At 40.0% G+C, this 12,012-nt stretch overlaps 1 protein-coding gene across 1 annotated transcript in view; it reads right to left on the minus strand.

Moving 5' to 3' along the window:
• Positions 1-313: 313 nt before the first annotated feature.
• Positions 314-12,012, minus strand: part of LOC108573653 — a 15,347-nt gene continuing 3,648 nt past the window's right edge. Inside the window, exons 2-9 of the mRNA XM_017936130.1 lie at positions 9,884-9,894; positions 5,062-5,071; positions 4,608-4,831; positions 3,556-3,749; positions 2,654-2,776; positions 2,292-2,506; positions 1,550-1,942; positions 314-886 (exon numbers count right to left, since the gene is read on the minus strand). Coding sequence (XP_017791619.1) covers positions 314-886; positions 1,550-1,942; positions 2,292-2,506; positions 2,654-2,776; positions 3,556-3,749; positions 4,608-4,831; positions 5,062-5,071; positions 9,884-9,894 — 1,743 coding nt within the window. The remainder of the gene's footprint in view (positions 887-1,549; positions 1,943-2,291; positions 2,507-2,653; positions 2,777-3,555; positions 3,750-4,607; positions 4,832-5,061; positions 5,072-9,883; positions 9,895-12,012) is intronic.

Genomic DNA, 12,012 nt, shown 5'->3' on the forward strand with positions numbered 1-12,012 from the left:
GTCCTGATTCAAAAATCTACAGGAGAATTTTCGTCACGGAGGAAGTTCGTTCGGCTCGATTTGAGAAAAAAAAGCACACTGGCCGAACATTCTCTCTCTCTCTCTCTCTCTCTCTCTCTCTCAATCTCTCACTCTCTCTCGAATAAAACACGATCGTCTCCGGTTATCGTTCGTATAACAGAGAAACCTGTGGCGCGTGACTTTACGCACTTAAAATACTTTGTACAGCGTTATTATTGCACATTTGTCTTTCATGGAGCGTAACACAGCCGCTAACCACTACTACTACTGGTCACAAAAGTCACGCGAATCGTCAGCCTCTCTCTACCGAGGGACTCGTGACGACCGGACTCGTTTGTTTTTGTTGAATTTGTTCCGGATGAGGTGGAGCTGGTCTCGTCGTGCAGCGAACGCGCAACAACCCGTATGGTAGCCAGCCGTTTGTAGAATGCACCGCCCTATTGTTCTTCCTGCTGTCGACCGCCTCGCGTTGAGCTTGCAGCCGATGGAGCATCGCTCCGGCGACCAGAGCGGATATCACCGCGGATAACGCCACGACGATGAACAGCGCGCTGAAACCTGGCATCGGCAGACAGATACCGTATACCACTTCTTCGCGTATTCTACCTTGGAAGACTGTCACAGCTTCCGCGTGAGTGTCCGGGCTAAACGCTAGATCAGCCTCCGAGATCACCTCGTACAAACCGCTCACGCCAACGTCGGCGCTGCGGATTTTCCTATCGGACACCACCACCGATCTCTTTCGTCTGCCGTTCGGAGACGAGAGAGGTGTCATTGGTATCGCGGCGCTGTCTTCCTCGAGATTACGCGGTCCGTGAGGGAATTGATCTTGCTCGCTCTCGTATCGTGTCACCCTCGGAGGATCCTGAAAGTGAACGTGATAATTTGTATGAACGGGAGAATTATTCCAGTCTGCTTGTGGATGAAGGGAATTTATCGCTGGGCTTGAATCTTCTCGTTTCTATCTTCGTTAGTGATATGTTTAATACTGGAAGGATGAACCGGGTCAAAAATGACCCGTCAGCAAGTTTCTAAAGGAAAGTGAATTTTTGTAGCTAATATATCGTTTGTAATACTCGATGCTTTGTTTTTTTTTTTTAAATCCTGTGTACTTCTTAATTGGAATTGATATGCAGACGACGAAAAGTTTTGATACTTTTCTTGTCAGTCAAATCGTGTCTCAGCAGAGGACAACATAGTGAGCGTCTATCTAAAATAGAGGTTCAGCGATGCAGCTGTAGCGTCGCCATTTTGCGAAGAAATTAAATGAAAAAAATACTTTCACATTCTCCAAGGACAGTATGATAAAGCCCCCATGAAAAGTTTTCTGTTGAGTGAATAATTTTCTTAAAAAAAAAATGCCAAAGTTAGGTATCATCTTCAGGCCTCTAACTTTTCAATCACCTTGTAAGTTACATAAAAATTCGCTTTTGGGAAGCTGCCAATCGCTCTTCAACTGTCAGAGGATATCGAATAATTTGTTCTTTAACACTACAAACTGTAAGACTCGAAAAAAGTATATATTTACTAAGAACGGTCCCGAGAGATCAGTATCGTCAGGATGAACTTCTTCGTTGGGTGCCTCCACTACCGGCGCTGGTAGCCGGTTACTCGTCTGCGCTTGTGCCTTTGGAACCGATTTTTCCACACCCAAGAAATGACCCCCTATCGAGGTCATTTCATCGCCATCCTGAATGATGTCGTCGTAAAGGGAACCGTCGCTTTGCTCAGCTCCTCCTCCTACTCCCGCCACGTTTTCGTTATTCTTGTCGGCACTGTTGTTGTCGTCGTTGTGAACGGTGGGCGGCACTGTGGTCTGTGGGTATTGCGGTCGTAGCTGATCCTTACGCTCTTGAATATAGTGGCCAACGGATCCACTGAGTTGACAGTGATCCAAACAACCGTGACGACAGATCTCGACCTTGACATTGATCAAAACAACTTATCATTTCGACGTTCCCAGTCGTCATTTCTCTCCTCTCTTTTTTTCAAATATATATATATATACACAAGCGAATTTACATAACGAATAAGTCCAAGTCATTTCACCGTGTAAATTCATTAAACCTCTCTTCCACCTGTTCAATCGCAAACATTTACTCTTTCCATTCAACGAGCACCGCTTAACACAAGGCACACTTACAGCTCTACATACATTCGCGAGAAGTGATAATATTTTTCTTCAACCAGGTAATCGAACTTCTTTTCTTTTTCCTTTCTTTATCGTAAGCTGTCCCGTCTGCTTCACATTAGCCAACATCGTTGTTTACCTTGCACTTGATATGCACGCTCAACGCGTCCGGGAACTTGAACGCGTGGAAGAAGGCATAAGTGATGACTGTCGCCCGATCGTCGGAGCCTCGCGCCTTCAAGAATCGGCTGATCATCTTTGGCCTGAGCACGCATCCAAACTCGTCGCTCAACTGTATCGTGTGTCCACCGCCGTCAGAGGCCACGCATGATTTCACACGCATGTCGAACTCCCCTGGATCGATACAATTACCAAAAGTCAGATTAACGCGGGAACCTCGTTTCCAAACTTACTGGCGTATCCCGCCGCTTATGCTCTACGGGTTATAACTACGGAGAACATCGAGAAAGTTTCGTTTCGCAGTTCGTTCCCTCGTGTTACCTCGATAATCGTTTATAGCGACGACCAGGGTGAGAGTAGAGCCAAGCGGTACTATTCCCGAAACTGGAGGTGCCCAGGGTCCCTTGCCGTGTTGAATTTCCATCCAACAATCCACGTTGTCGCCTGTAATATCGATAGAATAGTATACACCTCTGGTATTTGCTCTCCGTTTCGGTGGCGGCAGCCTGTTCCGCCGCCACTCTCTAGGCAGAAACGTGCCAGGTGCGATTTATACATGTTGCATAAAGTGAAATTAAGTGGCGCGGCTGCGGTTCCACCTGTGGTCAACCGCGGCTACACGAGTTACCGTGTACGGTGCCGATCATTTACCTCGTATTAAACTCTTTGCACACGGGATACGTGTACCTCTCGTCGTTTCGCCTATCCTCCTCTCTACACGTACCGCGAATCGGTAAAAATCGGGCCGACATAAATCGCTTGAACTCGACGTACAAGTGAACTTCGAGATCGTAGATTGAGAAGTTCTTTCGAGTTTCGAGCATCAATCGTGTCGATGCTGAGCGTACATTACCGGCCAAAAGTTAGCAATCTGCCAATTAACGTTAATTATCGAACACGTTGTTAATTTATTATAAATTTGAAATTCACCTGGTAGAGATTTATAGTAATTACCTGAATTTGGAGGTAATTTACCTCGATTTGAGCGGTAAAAATTTTGTCAAAATTGCTAATTTTCGTTTGGAAATTTTTGTGTAATTTGTACTGCACAAAATAACGATTCGAAACTTTTGGACGGTAGTGTATGTAGAAGTTCGCGGACAGGATTTATTACATCCGTATCAGATAAATGTTAAGTGATTGGTGGATCGTTAAAAGTGACGTTCGCGCGAAAAATGCGTTTGTGGTGTATAAGAAAAAAGAAAGAAAAAAAGGAACTGTACCTCTAAAGTCTAACTGTATTACGTCGAGGTCCGCGATCACCATCGGCGGTTTCGAAGCGGTCTTTTCGTAATCGTTGAACCACTCGCATCGCAATCGTTTCGCCTCGTCCCAGACCTCGAGTAAATCTTTGTCGTATTGAACGACAACGGTATTCTCGTAGAACTGTCCGTGCATATCTGGCTTGGTACCGCATCTGAGATCAGACCAACAGAATCTAGAGTATCGGTTTGATAATACATTTGGTTATTTCGATATTTGGGGTTCAATTGTCACCTCTCTGTCGCTTCGTCATTGGTGATAATGTAAATTAATAGAGATTATTAATCGAGGGTGTTGCACATGAAATGGCAGATTTCACAAGCATGTGAAATTTTCAGAATTTTTTTCAAAAATTTGCATTTGTTATATATTAATTTAAAAATCAAATTTGGGCAAAAATAGCAGGATTGGTGGAGTGTTTTATTATCAAACGGCAGATTGTGCATGAAAGTGAATCATGGATCAAGATCAAATTACTGTGAACTTTTCTTTGATTATAAAAAAAATTGACTAACGAGTGAAAAACAGTGGGACAGGTAGATCAAGATTAAAGTACGAATTTTTCTTTAGTTAGCAAAAAAGGTTTAGTAACACGACTGAAATAAGAAAAGTTTTCAATAATTTCATTTCACTTAAAAATGCAAAGTTTTCTGAACCAAAGACATAAATAACTTCTGTTTCGATTGTAAATTACGCACATTCGTGAAACGCTAAAATGCTTCTAAAAATCGCAAATCTCCTTCAGAATGAACGAATCATTCATATAACAGTCGCAGCTAATCCCGCTCGTTTATCCAATTACACTTTGTCGCAGCAGCGAGCCGCGAAACTCCGTAAGTTCCGTTCAAACTCGCAAGTTAGCGATTCTCCACGGAGCTCGCGATAAACCGTGCAGTGTAATCAATCTCGCGCATTATCGTCACCGTAGGCTCTAAATCCTCTAATCGAATCAGCCCGTGAAGATCCTTCCGCAAAAATAACCGTCAAACAGTGAAATCTCTCGCGATCTTACCTCGCGTACGCTATCCGAAAGGAGAAGAAAGTTTGCCCTGTGGACGGTGGAACGTAGACGCATCGTGGATCGGCGTGTTGGCCCTTGGACGAGACGATGCCCTCAAAGGGTTGGGAGAACGAGAGGTGCACATCCATGTGATCCTTTCCGCACATCACTTCGAGGGATTGTATGGCTGGCATTCCCTCTGGCCTCTCCAGCGGCCAAATGTCGCTGTTACATTTCTTTTTTTTTTTCCTTTTTCCTTGTCTTCAACTCACCGACCTCTCTTCCTCCATTCTCACCGCTGGCACTAGCCGCGAATGCCTTCCTACGAATATCATTCAACCGAGCACCTGAAAGTTACGCGTGTAAATCAACCCGGCTAGCGCTCGTCGAGACCGCTGTATCGAAATTTATTGCGAATTTAGCGGCTCTTTGTAGGCTCGAGCGTGTATTATGCCCGGTTAGGTACTACGTTCTTCCTAAGGATTTTCATTAACCTGCCGTGTAGTCGAAATTATAAAGGGTAATTATACGGTGATGAGTCTATTATACGTGGTGTGTTCTTCTTGGTGAGTCGTTAATCATGCGGAAAATATGAATCGTCGGTGGAATGGTACTCCGAGGGAGATTTTCTCGTCAGAGAATAATTTATCGATGTGTTTTATGTGTAGGGTGAGTTGAGTAAAATGTAAAGAAGTTTCGGATTTTATTTATAATAAAATTTTCTAATGTGCAGTAGAAGAAAAGATAGGATTTGTAAAAAAATTTTTCGCGTGTAATTATTTATATTGGATGATAAGTGGAACTGGGTCATATTTGACCCCGTCATACGATTTCCTTACCTATACATCAGAGAATTTTTTTGTCAGATTTTCATGTAAAAGTACTGAACCATATTTCTCAGGAAACAAAGATAGAGATGATTTTGAAATCTTCTCTACGTCTCTATCCACGTAAAAAGTGTCTATAATACATCGCACTGTGTCCCCCTATAGATCATGCAACAATTGTTACATTTTCGTAACATTTTTCCATATCATTATAAATCACATAAGATCTAACATTTTTCTATATTATTATAAATCACGTAACATTTAACATTTCTTCATATTATCATAAATCACATAACGGTTAAAATTTCTCCATATTATCCTAAATCCCAGAAATATTCCAGGTGAATCAATTTTTCGCCCCACCCCTGCATTCCGCGAACCCTCTGTACACGCAAGTAACACGGGTCACAGACGACCCAGCTTCCTCCACAGATCGTTGACAAAACCAAAAATAATGTTAGCAGTGATAAAACGTGATTTACCGAACGACCTTAATAAATCGACAAGAAAACGCAGAAAAAGAAAATCATAATTCCTCCAATAATTAGTGGGAAATTATTTTAAGGGCTTCTTTAAAGTGTCGTAAATTAAGCTTTATTAAACAATCAAACACACAATCCTCAATATCAGATTAATTTATCGCCGTAATCGCTTGCACTTTCCTGTCTTCGCGTTCGTGCACCTTCTCGAATTGGACATAATAAAAATTTCATTGCCCCACAGTGTGTGCTCGTGCAATCGAACTTGACGACCGTTTACAATCATTTCGTACATTTCGGGCATCGCTTATCGTTAATCGCGAAACTTCCCCGAAGAGTTGTATATTCGCCATTAAACCGGGCGTTACTTTCGCGAGACAATTATATACATAGTGGAGGTGTTGGCGGATGCGCGGTTAACTATAAAATCCCACGACACAGTGCGCCAACGTTAAACGAATTTGATTGAATAACAGGATGGGTAGGAGTTGCGGTATAGTTACCTAGATATATAACCGTTATGAAATTTTTACGATGTTAGTGACGCTCTGATAATCAATAGAGCAATATCGTAAATGTTATTCACGAATGGGGGGGAAAAAAGGCTAATTACAAAGCTTATAAAGTCCCATCGCCGTGTAATTCTTCTAACAATATTGCTCGAGATTAGAGTCATTCCATCGAACGTGTATTTCCGTCTGTGTGTATTAATCGAGAAAATTCTACACGCTTCTAATTGGTTAACTTACCTCGCTACCAGTTATTTGTAGAACAGATTGTGCAACGCCCAAGCAAACTCGTATAATACAACAGAAATGCTTCTCTAATTGAAAATTTTAACCACTGCGTTCGTCCCAAAGGTGTAAAGTTTCTTATAGGATCTTTGCTTATTCTCCGGTGTAGTAACAAAACTGCAGTTAAGATCCAATAAAATTACCGATAATTACACATGCCGGAGGATTAAGATTTCACGACACGTTGTTACATCTTCGCCGACGTAGTTAACAGGTGGAATTTGCATCGGTCTTGCGTTAATCTAAGCAAAACATTCGAGTTACGGCGCAAAAGGATTCTCGGAAATTGCTATGCTACTCTGTGCATTCTGGTAACCTGTCGCGAATCGTGAAGTTGTGATCGTGTATGCACACCCGATACAAGACGTCGATTATCGTGTGTAGATCGCTTGAAGATGATTCGTACGAAGTATCGAGCAAAAGGTATTGTACAACGAAAAATTTCGATCCTCGAGATCTTTGGTAAGGATGAGAAAAGAACGAGAGAAGATGTAAATTTCGCAGAGAGCAACAACGACAACACCGGTTCGACGTAAGACACTTTTCCACGGCTACGTTTCCTGAACAAGCCCCTGAATAACGAGGCTTATCCGGTTCTCTCTGTAATTTCACGTTTCTCCATATCTTTATTTTCATTCAACGGCCACGATTATACCATTACGTTTATCGTGTACTACTGTTGCACGTCTGCCTTTTGCATTCTTCCTCGATCGTAAATTTCTAGTTATGAACGGAGGATAAGTAAATAGACATTTTGTGAGTAAGGTAGATTAGATGACGGATATATCACGCGATTAGTTAGGGTCGTTCTGTAAATAGGGTTTGAAAAAATTGGGTTTTTTGAAAGTACGAATCTTGAAGAATGTACTGGTAAATTTTTGCAGGAAAATTTCAAGTGTTGTGGATTTTATAGGGTTTTATAGTTAGCTGTGCTATCGAGATCATTTCTACTTGATTCTATTGTGCTATTCCTTCATGAGACCCTTTCTGACCTGAAATAATGTGGTAGTGTAACCCTTTTTAATGTAACTGTACAGTGCAGTAAGTGCAGAGGTGTATCGTAAGATTTAATACTCCAACTTTAAACGCGTCTTTCTTGAAACGTTTTTTTTTTTCAACTGATGGAAGTGAATTAAAAAAAACTAATCTGCCAGTTGGTCTGAAATTTTAACACGTTATTCCACATACAATGGGCTCTCGCAGCTACCAGATTTTGCACTTCTACGTTGAAAATTTCGTATTTTTTTACATTGCAAAACTTAGAAAAATGGAAAACTTCGATACTTGAACTTTGAATGCGCGTCATTTTGTTCAATTTTGACTTACGTACCTAACTCTGGTACCTGAAATAGCGCTGTTCATACTGATTAAAAAACTTCTCGACTTTTTCATTTTGGATGATTCTGTGAGCTAAAATAAATTTCGACAGCGAGGCATCTCTTTTTTTAAAAGCGCCATCTTTACCTTAAGATATAGTATTAAACAAACAATCGAAAAGCTATTTAAAAAATTGTTTCGTATGCTCTATAAGTATGTTAATGAATGAAAACAGGTTTGACATAATTACTCGTTATGGACACCGAGAAAAAAAATCTCGAATATCGCCGAAATTTTCGGCCCCTTAACACATGGCAAACAAAACACCGCAACGTCCTCGTTACGGTGATGTACACGGCGTTTTCACGTGTAACGCGATGTCGCGATTTACAACAGCGGAATATCCTAGAATCTCGACAAAAAGATGGAGAAAAAAGATCGCAGGCGTGTAGACCGTGGGAGATTAAGGGTTGTTTGTCCTGTGGATTTCTAGAAATCGCGCTGCCTTGCGCACACACACACCGGCTACGTGCATTCTTCTTCGTAAGTGTACGGTCTTTGGGCGTATTACTTCGAACGCGCGACTCTCTCGAACAGCAGAAGGACAGAAAATCTGTGCGACACGTAAACGCGTAAGTGAGCATCGTTGAAGGAAGGTGTTCCCCGCGCGTATATACCGTGCTCGCGCAATGCTGTAACGGGAGAGGCGTCTTTACCGCTGCATTAACGGTCGCCGTTTTTCGCGCAAGTGAAAACAAGTTTCTGCGCTCTTACAATCGCACTGTTAAATGACAACGTTTCATTAGAAATGATTACGCACCTGGCATACGCAGACCACGCGCGTGTGTGCGTACCTGGCGTGCTCTTGCGAGGGAGCCTCGTTTTTCTTTCGACATCGTCGTCTTTCTGCTGGCGACGAGGTTCACGGTCGACGATCGAGGATCGACCGTTTCCACATAGAGTAGGCGCTTTTCGACGTCCTCGACGTACGTTATAGGCAAATCGTGGTATATACAGCGGGTGAAAAAAAAATTGGTTAACGTTGCTGTGAGTTGCAAATGGTTAAAAATGACGAACATCGCAATTTTTCAGGAGTTTCTGCTTATAACTGTATAATAAATCTAAAGATCCTCACAGGTTTCGATGCGTGCACCGATTTCGATGAAATTTTCAGCATGTACGTAACTGGCACAAAGCTACAGAACGTGTTTTTTCTTTTTAATTTTCAGCAGTGAAAACCATTTCAACCATTTGCAATTTTTTTATAATTTTTTTTTGTAAGTTATCTAGAGACTTCTCGAAAAAGCTTAAGTCGTTTGGTTCAATTAAAAAAAAAAGTTATTCTGTTTTGAAGGGTGTAACGATACTTTTTTGACTTACTGTATGTACACGTGTGCCAGTTTTAGGCGTTATTCGAATGAATTTTGTGGGCAATTTTTACATATAATTTAAATGGTTTTACATGGCGAATAAGATGGAAGACAAATTTTTCTAATGGAAGAAACGGCGAAAAATGAGAGGAAGCTTCACGTTTGGCGTAAAATTTTAGAGTTCAAGGTCGTTGTACATTCAGGTAAAAAACCATGGATGACTTTGAAAAAAAAAAAGAACAGAAAAAGTGGAATTTGTAAAAAAAAATTTATCTTCCTTTGAAACCATTTAAATTACGTGCAAAAATTTCCTCGTACCACTATAGTTAAAGAAGACAATTAGGTGACCTGTTTTACGTGACCCACCCTGTATATCAGAAGCTGCAGAGTTTCTTCGAAAACAGTCCCATACCTTTCTTTAAGAAATACTAAACATCTATTCGTCAGTTGTGAATTAGGACATATATCTTGATTCCCCATTACTATAGTTTCTAGGACGCACCTACCATCTGTTAGAAATTATAATGACAGATTACTTCGCAGCTGTGAATAGATACTTATCTAACAATAAGAAAAGAGTATTTCATAAGATCAGATATCGTTGTTACAAATATTAAAACCGGATTCATTTGGAATCAGTTTACCTTGATATCCTCTCTGATAAAGTGAGCAATACCCTCTTGAAATTTTCTTCAAAAGTTTGAAATACAAATGTGAAATTTTGTAATTTTTCAGACGATAATGAGAGATAGTAATAAATGAAAAATTGTAAACATAAAAATAAAGACAAATACATACAGTTAAAAGTTTCAAAAAGTAAACGAAATTAATGACAAAAGAATAAACAAGAACATTTAATCACAATTTCTACGAAATAAATATTTTAACATAAAAGTCTAATAAACATTTGTCTTTTAGGTTCAAAAATCCCAAGTTTCATAAATTACACTAAATAAACAATGAAAAATAAACTGAAACTTTTAATCACAATTTCTGTGAAATAGACATTTTATTGTTTTTTTTGGGTATTCAATGTATAGAAAAAAAAAAGTATACTATTTGCTCTAATCCGCTCTAATTGAGCCATTTCCCAAACGAAGTGTTTATCGTTGCTAAGAAAAAAAGAAACCGCAGTGAGCTGGCGTAATTGAATTTTCTCGAGTAGCGCAACAGCCATGATCCTTCTTCGCTCGTCGATCTATCAAAGAAAAACAATGCGCTCGTGCGTTTGAACGTGGAACGAATGGCAAACGATATTTATATTACGTGCTGCAGGCGGAAGCAATTCACGGGATATAGGCTTTACGATTCCACGGCAGTTCGTTACAACAGCGAATGTGTCAGTGTTCTGAGTTACTCGAACGTGAGGCACGCCGGTAGGTGAGTTTCCCATCGTGGCTCTTCTCGCGTTCGAATACTAATGCACGTCCCTCTTTCTCTGTACTCGATTGTATTCCTCGTGACACTCGGCAATAGCTTCCCCTCTGTATTCGTTTATGCGCTTCTCTATGCCTGGGCAGCTATCTCTTCGCCTCGCGTTCTTTCGTACTAGACACCAATAAAGATCTCCGTGGTTGCTTATATTCGAAAGTGCTTTTTCCCTCGTTCTCTTTTTGGTTAAACTTGCATGTATCGTCACGTCGGGGATAAAACGAAAGAATGAAAAGTTACAGTCGGAGGAAGCGATGTAGCGAGGTCGTAAAATCAGTCAGGCATCGAAGTATAGTCGGAGGAAGAAATAAGTCGTAAATTAAAGCATTTAGGGGTTAGATCACTTTCAACCCCTTGAGGGAGGATTTTTTGAAAGTTAGAAAAAGTGATCTAATTTCTTATTTAGTTGCATTTATATTGCTTTCCTTGTTGGGAGATTATAGTTTTTAGGTCTTCTCTGTCGCAAATATTGGAACTTTTGGAAAAACTAAATTTCACATATGTGTCTGTGTTCTTGAAGAGGTTAAGGTCTGAAAATGATACCTAATTTTGATATTTTTTTTTTTTTAAATAATTGACTTTATCGAAAATTTTTTACGAGGGCTTTGTTATATATTATACCTTATTATACATTATCCTTAGAGAATATGAAAGTATTACATCATTTAATTTCTTTACAATATGGCGGCGTTACGGTAGTATTTCCTAACCTCTATTTCTTCAAAAAAAAAAAAGTGTTTTAATGTTCCATGAATGAAATAAAAATGAAGAAATATTCGTAGACAAATATGGACTCATCTCGTGTTAAACAGTGGATACAACTTCATTATGTTTAAACGTGTCTCTGGATGTATTCTCTTCTTTTATACGAACGTAATTCAAAATTTTCGACTGGTTGGTAAATAAGACGGTCCTCGAAAAATATAAAGAACGGTGAATGTATTTTTTTAGCAAACATTACGCGTTTCTGAATATTGACTTTACTGATATACGGTCTCGTTCTTGCCCAACCTTGGGAACACGAATTTCCGTTTCTTAAAGAAGGTAACTGTAATTCGGATTTTAACTGCTTCCCAGAAACGAACGAGTTATTTTTAACCTTTTTCTTTTTTTTGGCATAAGTTCATTCTTTATTTACTCAAAAAGATTTGATTAGTTCTGCTATTTCAGAGAAATTATGAAATTCTAAAATTTTT

This window comes from Habropoda laboriosa, unplaced genomic scaffold (genome assembly GCF_001263275.1).
Source record: "Habropoda laboriosa isolate 0110345459 unplaced genomic scaffold, ASM126327v1 scaffold128, whole genome shotgun sequence".
Lineage (NCBI taxonomy): Eukaryota > Metazoa > Arthropoda > Insecta > Hymenoptera > Apidae > Habropoda > Habropoda laboriosa.